General features: G+C 40.6%; 1 protein-coding gene across 5 annotated transcripts; it reads right to left on the reverse strand.

The window, feature by feature from the left end:
• Positions 1-151: 151 nt before the first annotated feature.
• foxp3b (forkhead box P3b) lies at positions 152-15,456 on the reverse strand. 5 transcript variants are annotated; one of them, XM_029276699.2, is made up of 14 exons: positions 15,347-15,456; positions 14,698-14,866; positions 14,338-14,443; positions 6,506-6,618; positions 6,249-6,339; positions 5,853-6,039; positions 5,515-5,607; positions 4,274-4,361; positions 3,930-4,004; positions 3,579-3,732; positions 2,619-2,695; positions 2,127-2,228; positions 1,569-1,690; positions 152-1,460 (listed from the first exon to the last, which is right to left on the reverse strand). In XM_029276699.2, exons 4-14 carry the CDS (start codon positions 6,614-6,616, stop codon positions 1,403-1,405), a joined length of 1,158 nt encoding a protein of 385 aa, XP_029132532.1. In that variant the 5' UTR covers positions 6,617-6,618; positions 14,338-14,443; positions 14,698-14,866; positions 15,347-15,456; the 3' UTR covers positions 152-1,402. The 5 variants fall into 5 exon arrangements, with proteins under 5 accessions (XP_029132532.1, XP_020485976.1, XP_020485978.1 ...); XM_020630320.3 differs by having other exon boundaries at positions 14,698-14,789; positions 15,347-15,454; XM_020630322.3 differs by lacking the exons at positions 14,698-14,866; positions 15,347-15,456 and having other exon boundaries at positions 14,338-14,687.
• Positions 15,457-24,149: the final 8,693 nt, after the last annotated feature.

Here is a 24,149-nt window from a genome sequence, read left to right on the forward strand (position 1 = left end):
AACTGTTTTATGAAAATTAAGATCACAGATGTGAAGAGGCTAAAGTGTGGGAGGTTATTTTCTGTTCAGCACGCAGAGAGGGATGTGAGACGATGAACCTCTGACCTACTGACTGACTCACACACGGTTTTAAATCAGGCTGGCAGCAAAACACAGACAAATCTGTTTATTTTATGAAAACAAACACTGTGACTTAAAGGGTACATATTCTGATAAATCCACTTCTACAGTGTTTTTGAACATATATTTGGGTAACCTGAGTGTCTACTGACCCACAAACTGTGAAATAAACCCATCCAGTCCTTTGTTTGTGGTCTGCATAAGTCTTACAACACAGAGAAAAATGCTCTGTTTCAAATGTGCTCTCCTTGTGATGTCACAGTGGGATTCTGAAAAAAAAAAAAATCCCCTCCCCTCCCCTGGTATCTCCACCCATGGAATCCACTCCAGCTTAGAACAAAACATTTGCGCAGGTCCGCCATTTTTATTCTCGCTAGCGAAGGAGTGATGTCTACAGGGAAAACTCAGGGGGGGTCATTGCATTTAAAGAGACACACCAAAACGGAGCCTTACAATCGTCTAGTGTGCAGCCAGCCTAACTCTCTCTCCTCTGAAGCCCAATATATGGTCACTTATGACAACAAAAAAAACAAGATGGCAACAGAGAAAATGCTAAACTTCAGGTTTCAAACAGTATAGCGATCAAACTAACGGCTGACACGGCCTTTATGTGCTGTTCACACCTCCTGATATGCAGCGACACACAGGCTTCAGTTATGACTCCATGTGGTTAGGAGTGATAACTTTGTGTGCTCCGTCAGTCCGGAGTCCTCTGCAGCAGATATGCAAGACTTCTATTTTTGCCGGATGTCGTGGCTCAATATATAGCAGAGCCGCCTGAGCTTGACAGGAAGTCAAACATCAAAAACAACATTAAAAACATCTGGTTTATTTTCAGAATAAAACACTCCATTATGACGGTTCAGAACAATGACTGTATGTGTGTTTGTTGTTGTGTTAATTAGGGTTTTATTAGGGTTCCCCTGTTGTGGGAACTACTTTGTCTCGGCGCCCCAGCTGTCCCGCGGCGCTGCGCTCTGAGAACGCCGCCTGTTGCTGATGATGGACAAAGGCGAGCGGAGCTGACATGCAATGCACGCGTATCTGGTGGAAGTTCAGGGTAACTTGAAAACCAAAGTGTCTCACTGTAAGCTGAATATCAATATACTGCTCGAGGTGCCTTACCCACAATGCATAGAGTTCAGTTTAATTTTCTAAGCTGTTTTTTTATCAATCACTCGTGGGCTCTGAAGAGAGAAAAGGTTGAGACGCTGCTATGAAGCACTTCCTGGTGTCTCCTGCTGCCGGATTGATGGAGCTCAGTTCTGCCATCTGCTGGTCTTCATGCGTCGTCTGGACAGTAATGAGAGTAGGACTTGAACCACTTCACAGGACAGTCCCTGAAAACACACACACACATATACACACTGAATAAGCTACCGAAGCCACTTGAGTCCACACTGTAGCTGGACTACAGAGACTCAGGTTCCTGTCAGTCCTGTTTGTACCTGTGATACTTCTGTCCTTTCCTCCTCTGGTACTCCGTTTCATCCACCGTCCACACAGCTCCCTTCCCTCCCTCCACTCGCACAAAACACTTGTGCAGGCTGAGGTTGTGACGCACTGCATTCTGGGTAGAAAAGGATCACTGTTAGTTCGCCAAACACCAAAATTGACACCCTCTGTAAATATACTCTGGAGTAAAGACTTCCAAGGTGGGAAGGGAGGGGTGGGGGGGATGTGTTTAGTCGAAAGGCAAGGGGCGGAGCTTGGAAGGGAGCATTTGTTGAGTCTATTTGACTGATTCAACATGTAGAATTGGTGGCGACCAGTCGGGGAGAGAAATCAGTCTGATTGGCTCTCAGCCTGCGAATATGTGCAAGAGAAGAGAAACTGAAGTGACACAGAAAATAACTATGATCCCAATGCGACTGTGCTGTAAGGAAATCACTGCAGACCTTGTTTTTAATGAATAACTAAGATGATTTAAAACTCGTATTACGGGTTGAAACGCGTGACGGATACAACTTTTGTATGAGTGATTGTCCAGTGTGAGAGTTTCAAACCTTCCAGGTTGCAGTGTTGTGTCTGAAGTAGAAGAACATGGTGGTGAACCAGTTGTAGATCTCATTCAGAGTGCGCTGTTTGTCCGGAGACTCGTGGATGGACTGCAAAAACAGTGAGGACAAACACACTGATGTGACAAAGAAGTTTGTAAATGCAAAACCTTCATAATTAAAATCCAGGAATGTCTATTGTGCCATTTTTTGTTTTAAGTAAGTGAGTTGAAGTTCAAACTTCAGAACATTTTCTGGTTAAAAACTGGATTTATCGCAGCGAACGAAAAAAGCTGACTCAACATTTTCCGGGTAAATTGAGAATCATGTTTCTGAATATTTTAAGGATGTAGAAACGAGCATTTCTAGTAATCAGCTCAACAACGATCCTGAGAAGTCTTCTCTGTAGTGAAACCAGAGATGGTGATTACTCATCAATCACAGAAAACAACTTCACATGAGAGTCAGCATCTCACATTCACCTCCTTTGTGAAAACTCACCCATCGTATCAAGTAGGCATAGGTGTATGGAGGCCGGATGTTGTTGTATTTGTAACATTCGATCCTGGGGACCAAATCTGTAACATGAACAACGACAAGTCATTAAATCATGTCGTCGTCATCACGACTGATCGGGGTTATATGGGAACTGAACCGATGCAGCGACATAATCAGAGCATGTGAGAACTAAAGTGTAAACCAGCATTTCAGAAATCACAACATTTATAGCGGAAAGAAATGTGTATTTAAAGGAGCAATCTGTAAGATATCTAGTGACCTTACTGTATGATCAGACATTAAGGAAACATGCTATGTTGAAGTGCTGGCTTCTCTGACAACAATGCAGCAGCCAGTATGTCCTCCTTCTAACTTTAGATTCTGGTCCTGAATGCTCTGGATTTGTTTGGACCAGAGAAGGTAGGCGGTTTTAAGGCGACCCCCCCACACACACAGGCGTTTTGGACGCCCCTCGGTTTGCCAGATATGAGAGCAGTTATCAGGTCAAACCAACAGGTGTTGCAGTGATGGAAGCGGGCAAGAGAAGTGGTTCAGATAGAAGTGATTGTACCCGACCTAAAAAGCCTCTGCATGTTTCTAATAAGCTCCACGAGCAGAAACGTGCTCAAACTAGGATCAATGTTGGAGATGCTTTTGAAAAATGGAGAGAGGTTAGAACACAGAAAGGTTTACAGACCCATGCAGAGCTGGATAAACACTGAAGCTTCAGGGTCCACCACATGGTGACCTGTTTGAGCATCGACTCTAGAGGGGGGCGGTGGAGACAGCTCTCTACAATGTTTAGAATTTAGACTGCAGTACCCATTTTAAACACGAAGTGTCAGAGTTACATACTGCTCCTTTAAGGGAATATTTTAAGAGAATTTCTCTTAAGTAATATTTTTAATGTATCCAGTTCTGCTTCTTGGCTGAGAATGATCTGTCATTGAGTGTGTGTGTTACCGGGCAGAAAGTGTGCAGACGCAGCAGCTCTGTTTCCGTGCTGGGACAACTCCTCCAGGTGTTTAATGGCCCATTGCTGCACTGCGTCTCCATCCGTCACCAGAGGCCGGGGCAGGTACAGAGGAAGGCTGTACGGCCAATCAGAAGACACATTCTGCATGCAATGACAGAGGTGGACATAAATAGTAAAAGAGGAAACTGTACAGAGAATTCAAGATTTAAAAGCAACTGATCGATGGATCTGAGGATCTCCGTGATGAAAGATGAGATTTGTAATCGGTCACAGAGATCAGAAGGCACCAGCCACATGAAGATAGTCTGTTAATGAGAAAAAAAAAAGTGACATCATACCTGATCATTGTATTTGTTTTCAGAGAGGTGCAGGTGGAGCTGCATCGCGATCAGTTTCTGTTTTTCCAGGAGGAGCTGCAAGAAAAAACAGACAGTTACTGAGTTTACATGAAATGGACTCAAATCATAGACTTCAAGATCAGAGGTGTGAATCACGAGGTCACTCACGATACGATACAATATGTTACGATGCAATAGGATACATTCCAATAAGATACAACAAAGAGAAGTTCTACTATGATATATGTTACTATATGCACTATAGGATATGATAGGATGATATGTTATGATATGAGTAACTACGTTTCTTCACTGCAGCGTTCATGCTGTTGAAGCAGACCCACCTGACTCTCCATGCCCTGAACCATATCCCGCTGGACTTTCCACTGAGCGATGCTTCTGTCACTGGGACCGTGTTCAGAGCTAAGATGCCTTGAAAGACAACAGAGAGCAACAAACGTCAGATTATTCATTTATTTACTGTCAAAGTGTAAACAGGTACAGGAGCCTTCTGTAGATTGTTTGGCTCTGGGCTTTATTTGAACTGATGCACAACTTATATATTCCAAAGTTAAAGGAAGAATCTGCGATATTTAAATCATAAATATCCAGTCTCTCCTGTGTAAATGTTTCTCTGAGTCATGACTGTCTACAATGAGGGAGAAGCTCGAGTCCCGCTGGCTGTGTTGTTGTCAGAGCCGTGTTTACATGGACGGGACGGCCGGCTCCTCCCCTTTTTTATAAAAGCTGTTTTAGTCAAGGACTGGAGAGAAGAAGAAGAACATACTCATTGATTATTTGAATGTTAGTAAGAGTTTTTAGATCACGATCATTCTGTGTTAATTTACATGCAGTGTGAAGCTACAAGCTAACTAAAGAGCGCTAACATTAGCATGCCAACACAACAATGCAGGACACAGGCAAATGTAGCTCGAGCAAAGGACAATGATGTCCCCTGCTTGTGCTAACTGGTGTTTAATTATGGTGCTTTCCATTTCATAACTCCTTCATGAACACGAGTAGAGAGGGGTTGTAGGTGTGTCTCTGGAGGAGAGTGGAGGCTTCAGTATGGAGGAGGTGTGGCCAAACAGGCCAGTTTGTTTTGGTTTCATGCTGGAGCTCAAGGGGCGAGATTTACTGGATCAAAAAGTCGCACATTCTTCCTTTAAAATCTTTAAATAGAGTCGATCTTTTGTCGGAGCTGTGGGTTGATTCTGGGCTTGTCTCAGTAAAGTCATGATGAAACGTGAAATGACTTCTGCATGCCCGTGCATCCTGTTTTATTTTGGTTTTAATCCTGTCATGTCCTCAAGTGAGTCACCTGGATGCAAGCGTCAATCCTTAATTGTGATAAATCTTTGTAGGAAAGTCCAACAGTTACTCCTCTGAGGTATTTGGCTCCAGCTTTTCAGTCATTTCAGGATAAATGCAATAACATATTCTGTTCTCTTGTGTTGTGTCAGGAATGATTTGGTGTTGCGGCTCTATTTGCTCTGCAAAAGTAACTCGATGAAATGACTCAGAAGTGAGACTTTTAGCTCATAAACTAATTCCATGATTTTTCATCTTCAGGAATCTTACTTACTTCAGGAAACCGTGAAAATCTTCTGTAACAGCGTCACAGCCGGGCCAGCGGCAGAATCCACTCACAAACAGAGCGCTGGTCGCTTCAGAGATGCTGCAAGGAACAGAAAGGGGGTCATATTAATCTGGAAAAAGTAAAGATAAACATTTATTGATCCCCCGTGTGCGAAATTTGTGCATTAACAGTGCAGTAACAGATACAAACTTGTAAAAAAGCCTTATTTGTGATTTTTCAACCAGGTAGATCATGCCCGAGTCACTCTGCTGTTATGTTATGCATGCAGATTGCTTCATCAGTATTAATTAAATATCATCCTGCTATTTTTGTGACTTTCTCACCCGTCTTGACGCCTGGTCTCAGTGGCGCTCTGCTTGGCGCCCTGTGTAGCGCCCTCTCTCTTCCACAAGAAGAAGTGATGACCCTGTGCGGGGGAGGAGCCCACATGAGGGGAGGAGGAGCGGGAGAGATGTCCTGTAGCCGCCTCTTCTTTGCAAACAGAGACCGCCGCAATGTTTCCTGAAGGAACTGGAGTAGGAGAGTTTTGATGCAGATCTTTTAGTTGTTGTAAATCTGTGCACCAACGCACGCTACAACCACGAGGGCACTACAAGGTTCAACATCGTTTCTGCAGCTCGAGAAAATACAGGATGACGCGTGTGCAACAATGTCAACACATCATGAAATAAAATGATGTTGCTGATGTGGAGATAAAGAAAACCAAAGTGTGTGAGTACCGTGTTGTCGTCTGGAAGCCGTTTGGGAAAGTTGACGCAGGACTGACGGTCTCTGCTGCTTCAGCCGGACACCCTCCATGACGCCGCAGCTCTGAGAGGAAAACACACGGATAACATGAACTTTTATGACTTTACATGTCAGCTTTTATTTTGTGAGATCGACCACTCCTTGTTGATTTTTATCTGTGCTCTAATGTTGTGCGTACTTCAGCACCTTTTGTGAACGAGGGCCCTTCTTTGATGTGTTTGTTGAATACCTGACTTCCTGAGGTGGGCAGAGTCAGTTCCCCGCTCCGTGGTCGAGGGGGCGTCTTAGGAGGGCTTTGATTTGGTCCACATCTCAAACGCTCACCGGACGTCTCTGGCATCTCTGTTGGAACAGGAGAGACTTTTACGCTTTAATCACAAAACTTTTTTATTTACTGGAAGGAGAAGAAACACACTTTTATTTCTCGCTTCCACGGGCAGACACTTTTTCGTTTGGTACACCTAACGAGGTAGCCGATAGTCGTTGTCCGACCATCACAGTGACCATCCTATCATTATTTTTTTACCCCGTTATCATGAGAAAACACGCTTCTTTTTTATTTTTTTAGATTTTGATATTTCTAAGTTATTTTCTTCTGATTTCCCAGCAGCAGCAAATAACAACCCGAGTGGATGAGGGACTAACTCGTGCTGTTCATTCTTTACCTCATTTGTACACTTGATTTGTGCGCCTGAGATAGTTAAACCGGGATTTTCAAAAAATGCAAGTGTTGTAGAACTCAAAATCGGTCTTGGTCTCAAGGTCTCGGACTCGTCTCAGTCTCAGACTGGGCGGACCCCTCGGTCTCTGAGCACTGTGACCTCGGGTATGTCTTGGTCTTGGTTAGCGTGGTCTCCTCAGCTCTGCGTTGTTGTTTTTACTTTTCTACTTGGGCAGAGAGTACAGGTGAGACGTTACCGTTGAGCTTTTTAAATTTGTGTTTTCTTTGATTTATTATTTTATTCATGGATTTCTTTGCACGGTAACATTTATATAAATACGTTCACACTGATAAGAAAATAGAGAAAATTCAGTGCAGGAAGAGGCAGAAAACTCCAGGAGCTCCACTCAAAAAATGTTAAAACATCCCCCCCACCACCTAAAAAATAAAAAAACCCAAGGTGCAGAAAAGTATATGTAAACAAATATGTAAAACATTAATAAACCACATACAGTAACAATGGCAGACAAAGGTGTGTGTGTGTGTGTGTGTGTGTGTGTGTGTGTGTGTGCATCATCTATTCTAACACCTTTAGAGACACAAGTGCAGAAATACTGCGATTAAAATAAATATAGTCTAAAGTCAAAATCTGACGTTATATCCGCACGTCTCTGTCCAAAGTTAAAACACGAGATCAGAGCTTTGTTTATCTGAAAATAATGCACAAGCAGCCAATCAGCATCCATCTGCTCACACATTAAAGTCTTCAGTGGTTCAAGATGTTTCCTGCAGATCTTCACCTGCACCTGCAGCACAGACTCTCTGTCTGTCACACACACACACACACACACACACACACACACACACACACACACACACACACACACACACACACACACACACACACACACACACACACACACACACACACACACACAGATAGCATCACCACAGAAGTCTCCAGAATGAGTGGGAGACGAAGCTGCTCCACTTCTTTTTGGCGGCACGGTGAGATGCCACCTGAAACCACCGGGACTAACTCGTGTTTGTCAAAAGATGCCGCCTGGATTCCTGGAACAGTTCTTCACTGAACACCAAACTCACGCTCACACAGATTCCTCATAGTGATGCTTCTTCTTCACGGGCTACAACCTGAGATGCCGCAGGCCAGAAAGCGTCTAAGCTCACTGTAAGAATTATACCTGCACTGTCCTGTACCTGTGCAAAAGCCAATAAACATCCATTATGATCTAATCATTTTCCTTTAAAATGTGCAGCCATGAAAGAAAAATATACGTTCATATTTGTTGGTATTCATACTAGCTCGTAGCTCGTAGCTCCAGGCCAGCGCGCCGTGCGGTAACAGGTAGAATTTAAAGTCATGGCGGAAGAGCGTAAATACTAGACTAAGCTCTTTAATTGGTCGTAAAAATAAGTGAACGCCCCTGAGTGCAGGATGAGTCATCTGAAACGTTTTACACGAAGAGAAAAAGCAGACGTTCTGAAGGAAAAAATACTCAGATGATGCGTGATTGAAAAGTGATCGGCAGGCAAATAACCATTTAACACAGGAACGCCGGATCAGAACCGGGACAATGTATTCTTCACTTCATGTGGTTATGAAACCGGGGGCCAGAAATATGAATAAAACGCACATGCAAATGACTTACTCCTGCACGCTTTTTAAAAAAGACGAACATGCAAGTTACTCAAACGCCCATGCAAATTGATAAATCACACGTGCATTTAAAGAAAAAAAAAAAAAGATCTATGTCTCCCCTCGGGGTCCGAAGGAATACAGGAGCTTCTGCAGACTTCGACTTCTGTTACTCCTCCTCGTGTTTTGGTTATTTAATCAGTTTCTTGAGGTCATTTTTCCATTAATTTTTGTTCTCATGTCATCGCTTCGTCTTCCACCATATTGAAGACGATGCATTCTCGGCTCTCTCTACAGAGAGCTTCATGTAAATAAGGTATAATCCAAAGTGTGAGAATAGGCCTCTTCTCAGCGTTATCTCAATGCCACATCAGAGATTTCTTTGAGGCTGTAGGGAAGCGTGCATCTACACAATAAACCAAAACAGCCAACACAATGTGTTCTATGCAAAGTGCACACACCCACGGACAGGAATTCAGAATAAAAGTGAGAGCGTGGCTTCTCATTCTGGCTTTCCCTAACCCCCTGTGAAGAAGCCCTTCAAGAGCCTCAAAGTGAAGGAGAGCTTTAGTCACATCACACTCTCAGCAATCCGATGCGATGCCTGATATTTGGTCGGTTTTCCTGTGAGTCAACCTGTCGGCCACAAAAAGGTTAAAGGAGAATTTCCTGTTTAGATATCATAATCGGCCACATAACAAGTGTGGAAAGTCGCAGATGCATCATTGTGGTACTACGATCAGTGAGTGTGTATTACTCACACACTCCCATATCTACAATCACACTTCCCAATCACACTCATACACTGAAATGAATGTGGAGGAGGAGGCTTGATTTATTGGTGCATCACATCTGCTTAATTTACGGTTCATTAACCAGCAGGTTAAAACACATGAGCTCGGAGGAAGTTAATCTTTTCTTTTTGATCTGTTAATATTGACTCTGGAGGTTTCTGTAGATGTGCAGGGCTGCAGGATGGTGAACAAAAAAAATTCTCATGTGGGCAGATGTGCGTGCGAAGCTGGAAATTTGAATTTGGCAAATCTGCATATGGATTTTTTTTTTGTTTGTTACGTTCACAGGATTATATGAACATATAAGACAGAGCTTGAAGGGGCGCTGGTAGCCTAGCGATGCAGAGACTAAAGTCCTCGTCGCAGCGGCCGTGGGTTTAAATCCGACCTCCGTCCTTTGCAAGAGGAGTAGTTCAGCTGAAACTGGCTTTTCATTCAAGTTCCTAAATTGTCCTCTTTACAACCTATCAACGGGTGTCTTACCACCTTTACCAGAGGTTTAAGAATTGATATTGCTCGGGGTATTGATACATTTTTTTGGGACTGTTCTTTGATGTATCAATACTGAGGGATGGTTTTCTGTATTTAAGGAGCAGTATGAGCCAGTGTGCAGCATGTTAAAGGTTCCCTGACTCATACTCCACGTGTTGGTATTTCTTTCGAGAAACCAGCAATTCCAATATTTTCAGAAGAAATGTATCTCAAACATGTTATCCCCCCCCCCCTGCTCTCTCTATCCTCCCAACACTTCCTGTTTCTCTTAAGCTGTCTTATCCGATAAAGAGAAAAATGTTAAAAAGTGTTTAAAATGAGTTTAGCTGGGACTTTCAAACATTTTCAGGAGACAAAAAGGCTCAAGTCGTTAGCCACATCCTGAGAAACTGAACCTCGAGGAGTCAGTGTGCACATTTGCTTTAAGGCTGATACTTTCACAAAAACCTCCAATAACCCTTGTGGAAATGAAACTTTCACAACACTGTAAATAATGGATATCTAGACGCTGTTGTCAAATATGTAGTTAAGGTTAAAAAAGGCGTCTTCTTGGATCTTCCAACAACTTCTGAAAACCCCCTGCCACCACAGCACATTTCTAGCCGATAAAAGAAGCAGGTTTTGAGACTTTGAGGTTGTCACAATACCACTATTTTTAAACTTGAATTGAATTAGCAAAAGTCATATGATATCGATACCTTTTCTGATCACACAGCAACAAATATGGAATATGGAATATGGCCTGTATGGGTAATTTCTTGTTGTTAATTATAAAAAATGAGCAGTAAACCTCATGCACGGTCTACATTGCACAAAAGTCTTTGGTGCACTTTTTGATGGCTTAATTCGTCTCCTACAGGTGCAGTTTCCGTATCATTATAAAATACTTGGTACAAATTCAATTAAATTCAAGTCTGGAACATTTTGACAACCGTACATGCAAACAATGAAAGAGCTGCTTCAAGCACCAGTGAGACGATGTAATGCTCCGGTTAACCTTCATGCAGGGTGATGATTTGATGGCAGCCTGGCTTGCTCTAAATGTGACCTTTGAGAGCCGATTTAAACACTTATGGCCTGAGGCCTGGTCAGAGGACATATTTAAGCAAAGCTAAACATCTTGAGAAAAAAGAAAAGATAAGATTACACTTCATTTTCTGTCTGCAAAGAAATTAATCTTGAGTTAGAAGCTCAGAAATCCTCACATCACAATCAAATCACATCACAGGTAAAAGACAGATCCTAAAAAACTACACAAGTTACATGAATTAACTTATTATCATGGGAAAGCCAGTGTTGTTAACTCGAGATTAAATTTACTTAGATTATTTTATTTTAATTAAAGGCAGCGACCAATAAGTGCATTCAACTATTGCAGTAAGCTTCATTTTATAAGTCTAACTGCTTCAAATGAAAGAGCTGCTGATACATGATAGTCATAAAGTGTAAAATGTTGCTAGCATGTAAACATTAACTAGTTAATTAAAAACACAACATACAGCTGACTCTGATGCTGTTTTATTTAAAGAAATAAAAATGTTGACTTGATGTCGTCATTTGATTAAATGTTGGATGATTGACGAAGTCGATGGAGTTGATCTTTAAAGAGGAAAATCAACGTGTGAACCAACTTAAATTAAAATCAATTCAATTGTTGTTGAGATTAACTTCTCCTTCTACTACCTTTTTGTAACCTTTATCCACTTGTGTAGCTTTTTGGATATCGTATAAATAAGACATCACATCATCTGCATACGACTTTATCAAAACTTTGCTAATTCTGCACGTTTGATTTTTTAAATTGGATTTGTGTCAGATATAATTTGGTTGTTACAAATAGCCCTGAGACACGTTTAACTTATTTATGGATGAACAGTTTTCCTCTTTTAACTTCAATTTTGAGGTAGACATGGATCAAGCAATGCTTTTAAATGTAACCGTTTATCTTCGTTTTAAACCAGCTGATGTACAACTAATGGCTTTTAAGAAATACTTTCAACCAGGAGAAGTGGATAATACTGAACAAGTTACATGAAACAACAAAAAAATAGAACACAAACCTGTTCTAGGATATGTTTGAAGTGATCTCAGGGATCTCTTCACATTGTTTATGCCTCACAACAACAACTGCGTTTCACCGCTGCAGACCCATTTCCTGATTTCTGCAGAGAAGATGGCTGCAGCTTTTTAGAAAACGTTCATGAGGTGTGAAACGTGCAAAACCGCCGGTGATGCCTGGCTGTTGTTCCTTTTTAAAACCTTTGCCCTCAATCACTGCATTTTTCCAAAGATACGTACAAAACAGCACCCTGCACAGATAGATTTTTACATGAATGTCCTGGACATTTAATTTTTTTTAAAATCTACTATTCTGACTTTCAAGGGCCTGGTAAGGACAACTTAGTTTATTTATAATGGCATTAGTACATAGACTATGAAAAGAATAAACTTTTATGGGACAATAATTAAGAGGTTGCCTCAATTCTTAAATGGATTTTAGACAGAAGAAGACAGTCCACAGTCTTCTAGAGCTTTCACTAAATTTTGGTTTCTAACACTTAAAATCAGGACATCCTGCAAACCCCTGATCAGACAATTTCAACCAAAGACAGGTTTGTCTTGTGGTATTTAAATTGTTTTAATATCGTTAATTATAGATTATTATAGACTCCACTTTGAAGGTTACTTTCTTGTCCTCCAACCACTCAAAACGCTTTACGCTAAATGTCACATTCACACAATTTACCCACTCGTACATGAACTGAGGGGAGAGGCTGCCGTGCAAAGCACCACACTACCCATTCAAGAGGCCTTTAGATCCACAGCTGTGCAGCAATTATTCTTCATATTTAGAAAACCTACAGATCTGCTGGATACTCCTTAGATCCACATCCAGATAAAATGTATATGTAAAAGTTGTCAAAATGTTCGATACTATGTGTTTTAAATCAATATCATCTCAATTTGTTTTGAATAATCGGGCGGCTGTGGCTCAGTTGGTAGAGTCATCGTCTTTCAACCGAAAGACCTTGGGCAAGACACTTACCCCCGCATTGCTCCCGCTGCTTCGGTGGCGGTGTATGACTGGATTAGTGTTGTACTTACTCTCTGATGTACGTCGCTTTGGACAAAAGCGTCTGCTAAGTGAATTGTAACATTGATCGATGGTATCATAAAGTACTGGACATTTTAAAAATTAAATCTATTTCATAACACAGGTGTGTATGAGAGGAATGAATACATCATAAATGCATGCAAACTCCATATTTCTATGCAATCTAGTGTGCAGGGGTTTTTCTGACGTTTTTGATCATTGGAAACAAGATATCCCGCGCTATCTGCAGCCTACGACTTCTATTTTTGTTGCCATGGTATCAAAACAGGTATCAATATTGCCTGATTTTAACTGGTATCATGTCAAAGTTTGAAATTTGTGACCACATTAATTTGTGTCATCTGCATAACAATACCTAAGAGGCGCCTAACTAGTAAGTTTTAAATTGGTTAAAAGAAAAATTGTTCTTTACCAAACGTGCCGTCGTTCATCTCGTCAGTAGTTGTGATTTTGCTCCTGTTGATTTTAGCTTCTCTTACTGCAGGCGGGTCTCTGTGCTCTGTAAATGGCCAACTTTGAGTTTGCAAATGTCCCAAGATGCCGTCATAACTCGCTCTTATATCCTCCCTAATTCTCTCTTGCCTCCAGACAGAGGCAGAAAAAACGAAGAGACAATTAAACTAAAAAGGTCGCAAATTAAATAAGATCCAAACGTACAAAAACGACAATTTCCACAGGACTAAAGTTCACCAAAACATATTTTAGACGTATCAAATATGATCCTAGTTTGCTCTTTATTGTTCAATCAAACTCAGACAGAGGACAGTTTCTGTGAGTGTTTTCATATAATCTGAAGAAGTGACGTCCTTTTTTTTTTACGGTTTCCTGAATTCACTGCCATCGAGCGAGACCACAAAATATGTCTGAATGTTCTCGTATTTATTTAAGAGATCCTCAAAAGATATTTGAGAAGATAGATTGAACAAAAATGCTTCTACTTCGCTTTGACCTTCCTGAGTACGAGTGTCCGATTGAGTCTGGTCAGTTTTTTAGATCAGAAGAAGATCGAAGTGATCGTTTTGGAGAAACGTTTGAGAAGCACAGATTTGTATAAAATCTTCTATCATCAAGTTCCTGAATCAGTTATGAAAAAAAACCATTTTGGTTCCTTCAGCCAAACAGGAGCCAAGTCTTTTAACTCTGAAAGCCTTCACGCCTGCTGCTGCTGCGTGCCGTCATTTGATTTATTTGAACATGCACCGACCGTACGGCCGCTCGGACTAAGTTCCTAACAATTTACTCAAGCCAGCTTGTAACCATGCACAAAATCCTTCAATCTGTGATGATCCTTGTTTGAGTATTTGTTCATATTTTGGCATAAAGGAATAAGAGTTGTGCTCACCGTGTCTCCTCTGTGCAGAACCTCCCGCTTGCTGCTGTCTTCTCTACTCGTCGTTCTTCGAGGGAGCGCCTTTTCTATTCCACAGGAAATATGGGTTTTTGGCAACCTTTAAGAAAAAGGATGACAGGCAGACTGTGTGGGGTGTCAAGAAGTCTGAATTTGTACAGGTAGGAAACATGAGAAAGAGTTTACACAAACAACCAAAGGTGTAATAAAGAATGAAATAAAGAAGTATTACGATAAGTCTGGATTTAAGTTGTAGTTATGTCTGATTTATTGACTGTTTTAAAATCCTCTTTAGGTGACATTTAAGGGTACTTGATGTGTAAGCACGGACAGTAAATCAGAGGTTAAACTCACCTGCTGACAGAAGAGGAAGAAGAAGATGTGCTTTAAAGCTCCGCTCTGTATTTATACCGTCACTGGAAGACGGAGGAGGAAAGGAATCGTTTCTGTCCTCAGCAAATCAAAACACAAGAAGAAGTGTAATGCAAACTTCTGCACTTTCCAATAAAGACACTCTGGAAACCTTAAAAAAAAATATGTTCAATAAGAGGAAAGTTAATTTGATATACCTGAGCGGAAAAAAACAAAACAAGCTGTCTTTGTACAGTTCAGGATGAGTAACATCATCACACATCTACCTGCTGAGTTGTGACTAAAGTACACCTCATCTGAAATCAAAGACCTTCAACAAACATGTCTGTGTACTTTATAAAATAACTTTTCAAAACGTGGAGGGACACAAGAAAGGATCTGTTGGCGACATGAAGAAAACATGACGACTAGTTCTGCGTCAGACAACAGATATTCAGTTCTCATTTCACTGTTCTGTCGATGACACTTCATTTATCGGGGAAGAGAAAACTTCAGATAAAAGAATCCTTTATTGATCCCCAGAGGGGGATTCAAGGGTTGCAGCAGTTAGAAGAAAAGAAGAAGAAGAAGAAGAACAGATAAAGACAAAAGGTACAACTCTTAACTAGAAAGTATTAAGTAAACTACACACCAGTTAAGATCCAAACTATGCTCTAAAAACTTGTGTTGTAGTACTCGAGGTCGGTCTTGGTCTCGACTTTTTGAAGATCTCGTCTCAGAATCGAAAGCATTTTGACTCGGTCTCGTCTCAGAATCGAAAGCATTTTGACTCAGTCTTGTCTCGGTCTCAGACTGGGCGGACTCTGGATTTTAAATCAAGACCACCTCTGATAGGCTATGTTTCAAAGTCATTACTGTAATTAGAAGGAAAACACCTCTTTCTAAAAAATGACTTTAATTCATTCATAATCTGATTTTTATCGCCCGGTTATGGACGCAACCTTACCGATGTTACGTTCTAAGTGAGTGACACGCCCCCTAAACACATGATAATGATTTTTCAGAGATATTTAAGGTCTTGGTCTGGATCCCTAAATGTCTTGGTCTTGGTCTTGGAGCACTCTGGTCTCGGGTATGTCCTGGTCTTGGTTAGTGAGGTCTTGACTTCAACACTAATAAAAACTAAAGAGGACATTGAGAAATATTAAGAGACAAGTTGAAGTTAAGCTGAGATAAGGTGATTCAAAGTGAGACTGATAACGTCAGAGATTTCTGCATGAGCTGCCAAGTCAGCGGCTAAAAAACAGCAGAAGGTTTCTAAAATAATCTGTATCAGGATGAGTGTGTTAGGGGGTGTGTGTGTGTGTGTGTGTGTGTGAGCCAGTTTAGGTATACTTAAATTAAATGGTTTTGGCTTTAAAATTTAAAGGTTTAAACAATTAGATTTTACTTTCAGATTAAACAAGGATAAAAAAGATTGAAAAAAATAAATTATTAAAGTTTCCCCCGCTCCTCTTCTGACATGTCAGTGTTTGTAACTTGTATAATATTTTTGATTGTTTGTATTTATTTCTTTTTTTTCTGTCCGCTGGTAGTAGGTTCATTTCTGTTATTTTACATGTTTGAAATTAAACGTGTTGATATTTAATCTCAGAGGGGACGTTGTTGTTGTTGTTTCAGCACAGAGACCGACAAAGAACAAGTGAATTTATGACTTCAAGACTTAAAAGAAAAAAACAATCAATATGGAAAATAATTATAGCATGGGTTATGTATATGAGCTCTGCTGGATAGGACAGCTGAAGAGAGTAATGACGGGAGTAGACAGAGCGGGGGACAACATGCAGCAAAGGGTCGAGGATTCAAACCCACGGCTGCTGCGACGAGGACCACAGCCTCCAAAAATGGGGCGTGCCGGGCTGAGCTGAGCGCAAAGTCCCACTTGCTATTCTGGCTCGATGCTCTGAAGTTAAAAAATGTTCAACTTGGGCATCAGAAATGTTGGTTGTGTTCTTGAAGCCGCAACCGCCCTGAGGATTTCATGAAGACACGCCCCTTCTTCTTCGCTGCTCATCTCCTCCTCCTCAGCAGAAGAAAGGTCGGAGCTCTCTACCGAATTTTCGACAGATACAAAACATACCGCACGTCCAGAAAGTCGATATTTCCCCCGACTATCGTTGCGGTCGCCTAGCAACGTGCGCTACTCGTGTGCGCTCCCCTTCTGCTCTGCGCCCTACTCCTTGGTGAGCTCAGCGCACACTGCGTCTTATCTGAAAATGCCCTTCACGGCTCGTCTCAGCTCCAGCTCTTTGATCTGGATTCAAGGCTGATAGAAAGTCAATTTTTAGGCAGCATTTCCAAAATGGCGACCGCCGACGAAGGGACTTCAAAAGTCTGCGCCAGAAAACCAAAGGGTGACGTCGCTGAGACTGCGTCCATGTTTATACACAGTGCATCAAGAAGAAAATGGGATCCAGCCATTTTTTATTATTTATTTAGATTTTACCAAATGATTTCCCCTCGCGTCGAGCTGAATGTCGGGTCTCCTTTAGTGCCATAAAATCTGAACACGCTGCAGAAGGTCGACCATGACCGCGGCCGTTATGTTCCTGCTCATTAATGAATTCACTCTGAACTCCGCAGGTGATTTGATTACGTTTTTATGAGTCGACGCTGATGTGTGCTGGAAACCTGCAGAGGAACTTCATTTGTCTGCGTTCTCGTGGGAAATATCAACAATGTGAGAAAGGCTTTGATCCCACATTATGCCTGAGGTATTTATTCTGCTTAGAAGTTCTGGGAGATCACCAACTCTCAGGGAACGTGATTCAGAGTGAAAATTGAAAAAAATAGAAGTAGTCGAGGTGTCAAATGAATCACTTCTTCCCTTACAAACGTTTGTAGCGAGTTCTTACTCAGCACATTCAGAAATGATGATTTTCACAAGAGGTTGAATCGTACCCGAGACAAACCTTTTTTTTCTTTTTGATTTTATAGCGAAAGTCCTTTAAGCAGAATTTTAAAATAAGGTTTTCCGTCAGCTCTTTCAATATCTGTAAAGCATCTGTGGTTAAAATATAGAACCACATTTAAATGGTTTGAAGAATTACTCCCGTCAAAAATGTGAACCCGGTGAAACTTTGCTCGCTTCAGATTGCAGATTTTCCTCCCGACAGTTAAATGTATAAACCCTGTTTTTGGATGAACTTACTCTTTACTTACACTCATTATTTTAAAGGTCATCTAGCACCCAGTTAGAAGCCCTATTAGCTCAGGTCTACTAACGAAGTCGTGTTGAACTTTAGTCCAGCTGAAATTGATCTTATTTCATTTGCAACCTTTTTAGTTTAATTGTCTCTTCGTTTTTTCTGCCTCTGTCTTGAGGAGAGAGAATAAAAGAGGATATAAGAGCGAGTTATGACGGCATCTTGGGACATTTGCGATCTCAAAGTTGACCATTTACAGAGCACACAGAGACCCGACTGCAGTTAGAGAAGTTAAAATCAACAGGAGCAAAATCACAACCACTGACGAGATGAATGACGGCACGTTCAGTAAATAACATTTTTTTCTTTTAACTGACTTAAACGTTGTTAGTTAGGCAACTCTTATGCAGATGTTACAATTCATAGTTGTCACGTTTGCAGAGTTTTAAACTTCGATATATGATGCTAGTAAAAATCGACACCACGGCAACAAAAATAAAAGTCCTTAGCAAAGTATATCGGGTCATTTCTGGTTGCTGTTTTTTTAAAGGTTTATTTTACAGATAGAACAGTGGATAGAGTCAGAAATCAGGGAGAGAGAGAGAGAGAAAGAGGGAAATTAAATGCGGGAAAGGAACCACAGGTTAGATTTGAACCGCCAGCCTGGAGGACTACAGTCTCCTTACATGGGGCACACGCACTAACCAGTAGGCTACTGGTGCCCCAACAGTTTTTTAATTGCCATAAAATTCTTTAAAAAGTTGTTTCTCGGTCTCAGACTGGGCGGACTCCAGATTTTTAATCAGGACCGGTTAAGACCACCACTGATCGGCTATTGTTCCACGTCATTACTGTGGTTAGAAGGGAAACGCCTCTGTCATTCATAATTTGATTTTTATCCTGCGGTTACGGCCTCAACCTTCCCGGTGTTACGGTCTAATTTGTGAGTGACACGCCTCCTGCACACAAGATAATGATTTTTCAGAGATATTTGTGGTCTTGGTCTTGGTCTCGGAGCACTCTGGTCTCGGGTATGTCTTGGTCTCGGTCAGTGTTGTCATGACAACAACACTACCCTTCAAAACTCAAACTGTTTCTGAATATCTGACAGGAACAGAAAAGAAGCCGTCATGCTCCTGAAAAAGAAGCTGCTCCATCTTTTAGAAAGCAATGAATTTTGTTGATAGTGGTCTAAAGTTTGAGTCGGACAAACTGGCAGAGAAACATTCAAACCTTTGACATTTAAAAAAAGGAGTTATTCATGTATTTCTTTGTATGACGCAATCTGCAACTTTAAACAACTTGAAACCATCCAATACGAGGACCTCGGTTTTATTTCAAGAGATAATAATCATTATTATGTGACCAATGTAAGAACTTATGTACTCCTGTAGAAACTTCATATCCTGTTTTCTATTAAAGTCTCTGTAAGCAGACTCCGTGTGTGACGTCTTTTTCAAGTGCTTTACTCGATTTCTTTTTGTCTTATTGTCTCATTTTCTAGCTCTGCTTTTGGTTTCTGAATGTATTCTTCTTTTTAAAGAACGTTTTAAGGAAGACAAATTCACAAAGAAAACTAAAAAACAGTGACTCTTCACGCTCGGAGCTCCAATTAAATTCTCCTTTCGAATCTTTCTGCAGAGAAACTGTTTTTCAGCAATGAACATCTTGTTTTTGTTTCAAACTATTATTTCCTGGCCTCAGAATGGTTGTTGCTTGTAAACCCGTCTTCTAGAATTCATCTTCAGCATCAACAACCTCAAATGGTACACTAGCACATGTTTTGGAGGAAGCATTAACAGCAGTGAGCGAGGGGGGAAGCCCAGTTATATGCTGCCTGACATTCTAACAATGTAAACAACTTGCTCTGAGGTTATTTTTTGTGTTTTCAAAAGGTCATCTCAACCTGCGTGGAAATCTGTGTCCTGTTAGAGCGCCATCAGTATTAACCTTATTAGGAAACAGTGTTGCCTTCCGGACTTCATCGGGCTGTTTTGCGATATTTTTGTGCTGTTCTATTTTCTCTGTGTGAGATGTTTTGCAAGAATAAGAACGGCAACACGATGAATGAAATTAAATGAAAAGATGCACACAGAAGGCAGGTTTAAACTCAAAGGGTAAACAAAGATTGTTAAGGGACGTGTGTGCTATTATTTGAAAGAAAATGTCATATTTCTTCAATGACGTGCCTTTTACATTTGCGCTTTGGTTTCAATTACATGCAATGTGAAGCTACGTGCTAACTAAAGAGTGCTAACATTAGCCTGTTAACACAACAACGCAGGCCACAGGCAATGGCAGCTCGAGCAAAGGACAACCTTTTTTCCACTGCTAACTCCTTCGTGTGAATGCAAGGGGAGGCGGGTTGGAAGTGGAGGAGAGCGGATGTGGTGGATGAAGTATGACGGAGGTGTTGCTAAAAGCAGTTTGTTTTGGTTTCATTGATTCATCGAGACGTTGAGTAAAATGTAAATTAGAACAGAATTTGATGATTTGCAAAATATTGAAACTCCCTTTTGTGATGGAATAAACCAAACAGAACATATCAAGTGTTGCAACTGAGAAATTTAACTGTTTCTGTTTTATTTGAAGTCCCTGGTGTTAATGTTCTTGTACATGCATCTGTGTGTTTTTAGCCATGCCAGTGATGTACTAGTGAACAACATGCAGCTCCCTCTATCCCATGTTAGTCATGAGTCTGGTTTAGCCCAAGGACGTTTTTTCTTGCCCTGTAACTTTGATAAATGTCGCTTAATGCTCATGATGGATTAACTTTGGGTCATTGTAAGATAACAAAGAGTAAGGTCTTTGACTCGCTGTGTCTATACAAACACAGATTGATTGATTTGAGTCCGGCATGTATGCTGTCACGCATTAGGTGGTTTTCAAAGTGTCTTATTTAAATAAATGAATCATGGAAACACACAAAAAACTGCTTCATTTACATTTGTATTTTTTTTTGTCATTCTAACATTTTAAATCCTTTATTTCATCATCGAAACTTTAATGATCAGGTAGATGAGTTTTTTAAGGTGTGAAACATATCTTGATTCTGCTGAACTTAGTTTGATAATAGGATGAGTCACCTTCGTACTAAAGTAAAGGAAAGCAAACCGTGATAATCAACCACTTGCACAATCTGGTGTCATGTCATTGAATTAATTTTCAGTGGTAAGAGTGGGTGGAAGAAATATCAGCAATAGACAATTTGGTCTACAGTTGTGGTATTTACAGACTTTTTCAGACTTCTAAAGAAACTGGAGAGGCTCAGCATACTCATAGTAGAGCTGGCTGTCGGCCAGGTCTCCCTTGGAAAAGAGGTTCTTAATCTCAATGGGACCAACGTGGTTAAAAAGTTCTATCGATGGGGCGCTGGTGGCGCAGTGGTTAGTGCCCATGTAAGAGGCTGTAGTCTTCCAAGTGGGCGGCCCAGGTTTGAATCTGACCTGTGAATCCTTGCCATCGTCATTCCCCACTCTCTCTCTGATTTCTGACTCAATCCACTGTCCTATCTCTCCGATAAAGCCCAAAAATAAATCTTAAAAAAAAAAAAAAGTTCTATCGATGAAAGATAAAAATATTTAAAAATAATGTGATATCCTACGCACTTACTGATATTATTGATGACGATAATGATGATGGTTTTGTTTGATAATGACGATAATGATTAGAACTCTCAAAAATAGCTGTAGACGTTGTCCTCTGCCTCTGGTCACTTCCTGTCATCACCTGTGTGTCTGATCTGTCTTAAAGCTGTTAGTTTGCACTTCCTGTGGTTGTTTCCTCCTCTCTAGATCCTCGCTTGTGTTGTTCTTACTCTCTGATGTCGCTTTGGATTTAAGCTTCTCATAAATACATTTTAGAATTGTAGATATCTCATTTATTGTGGTAAACTTGTGAGGTTCCGCAAGGATCTGTACTAGGCCCCAAACTGCTCACACTGTTTTTTAACGATGTATGTTGAGTGTCTAAGCTGATAAAATTGGTTTTATATGCAGATGACGTGAATCTATACAGCTCTGATAAAAAACTGGGAAACCGCTTCTGAGTGAAACAGGAGACAAAGCAAAACACAGGGTATCGTTTTGGGAAACAGAATTTAACAAATTTAAATTTAACTCAAGATGAACAAAATTGAAATAAAAGGGTATATGAAAAAAACAATTAATCCTAGACTTTGTTGAAGCTAATGTGGTAATTTAAGACTTTAATTTGTGCAACAATACTTGAATTTATCAAAATTCTTGCTTAAAAAATTCCAACTTTCTGTCCTCTTTTATTTAACCAATTCTGATATAATTATCAATCAAGGTTGGCATAGTCATATCATCACCCATAATCCAGCTTTGAAATTCCTTACCGAATAAACTAGATATATTACCTAGTCAAAAGTTGTAGCTGTAAATTTCTTCCAAGTGAATGATGGGAAATACTGTCCTGCCGTTAGTGACCCCGTCTCTGCCAAATCTCAGCCTGTGAGTTGCTGACATGTATTTGTAAAACTTGCGTTTTTTTTCAGGCACAGTCGCAAAGTCAGACAGAGATGACTTACTGGTTCTCAAATCTAGACACCGTGTATAACAGTGGCTACTGTATATTGACTAAAGCAACCTCAGTGATCAATTTTTCTAGGTCAAATTTTCGGGCAGTGGGTGTTGCTGGAAGAATGAAAATTAAGTGAGTCAACATTTAAAAATTCCCTTTTAGAATCAATCAAAAAGAAACTATATACGATAGTGAGAATTTGGAGGCCTTGTATTATTTAGCTTTTTTTTTTTTTTTTTTTTTTTTGCTTGGTTTCGATGATTCAACAGATGTGTTAAAAGTCATTTCTCACAACTTCCAAGGCGGCACAAAAGTGCAACAGCACATTTTAACGTGTCCCACGAGGCCTAGCGCTGTGAAAAAATGAATGTTTGATCCATGGTAGAGGTAACAGTTTCATGGGAACAGCTCTGAAAAAGCAACAAAGAGAAAGAGAAGACGTATGTTTCCATTTAGCCTGAATCAGTAACGACTGAGTACAACCGTTTTTTATTATCACACAAGACGTTCTTGTGAACGACAAACTATGTTACACCTCATCAGCCATTATCCTCAAGAATTCATGGTCTCAATCCATAATTTGAAAGTGTCCCACAACACAACAGGATGTTCAGGTGATAGATTCTGGTCTGATATGAAGCAAAATAAACCAAAAGAGCGACGTCTGCTTTAGGGGGAGAACAATTTTATGATTGACAAGTCACTACCAGAGCGGCTTAAAAAGACTTCCTGCACGGCATGATTGTACTACGAGTGATGTTATCCAAATTTAGTTTGTAGTTTATATTTTAAATCCACTACTGATGCTACTAAATAAAATATAAATCAGCCTAATTGTGTTTTTCTTTCCTCCATTTTGGAACAACTAAAAGTATTTCTTCCTTGGAGTCCAGTGTGCATCTTTTTAAATATTTAACTCATTCTTGACGTCGCTTTGCTTCTTCTTTTTTAATCCTATGTGCCTTCTTGTGTGTGCACACAGCCCTGCATCTCGTGCCCATATATGGGCATTCAAGGGGCGTTTTTCAATGCTAATTAGGAACATGCATGAGCAGGTTGTGAGGGCATGGCATTCATCAATGTAAGAACTCTGGTGCAAACAATTCAGAACAGCTTCATAAGGATCATGTTAGGAACAAATATAATACAAAACTTAGATATTGGTTAAATATGCATGTTGTTGGGTAATTTAGAGGAGTGAGTGCATGTGTGAGAGGGGCTTAAGTCCAGGAAAGAGTAGTTGGTGGAAGGGTTTTGTGGTTTTGCAGAGTCCAGCTTCCAGCAGAGCAGACATCTGTTGACGCATAAATCCCCGCCACACAAAAACACACAGCCGAGCGGCCACGAGGAAGGCAGAGAGCCAGACCATACTGTGAAGCTTTTCATGTCACCATCACTGCCACATGTTCCTGTGACCTCTGCTGACTCCAGCACAGTGGGCCGCAGACGCAGATCTGAGTACCCTGCATGACTGCCATTAAAGTACACGGAGCACCACTGCAGCCGCCTCGTTAGTCAACACAGCATTCATTACCAGCATCAGTAAGAGTCGCTTACTGCCGAAGAGAGGCAGCATGGATATGACTTGTTGAATTATCTCTGAAAACTTCAGAACTCAAATCCTATTGGGTCGAGAAATTCTAACATTCTTTAAAAGCGTTATATGTGATTTTTCACACTTAAATGTAATATAAATCAAGTATATCCTCTGAAAATAACTCTGTGAGTCATGACTGTCTACAA

This window comes from Labrus bergylta, chromosome 12 (assembly GCF_963930695.1).
Source record: "Labrus bergylta chromosome 12, fLabBer1.1, whole genome shotgun sequence".
In the NCBI taxonomy this organism is placed as follows: domain Eukaryota; kingdom Metazoa; phylum Chordata; class Actinopteri; order Labriformes; family Labridae; genus Labrus; species Labrus bergylta.

What these genes read in the sequence shown, in the direction of transcription:
- foxp3b (XM_020630319.3), bottom strand. An exon ending in TGCCCACCTCAGGAAGTCAG is followed by an intron (nt 6,340 to 6,505) that starts GTATTCAACAAA and finishes TTTTCCTCTCAG; the next exon opens with AGCTGCGGCGTCATGGAGGG. An exon ending in GAGACCAGGCGTCAAGACGG is followed by an intron (nt 5,608 to 5,852) that starts GTGAGAAAGTCA and finishes TGTTCCTTGCAG; the next exon opens with CATCTCTGAAGCGACCAGCG.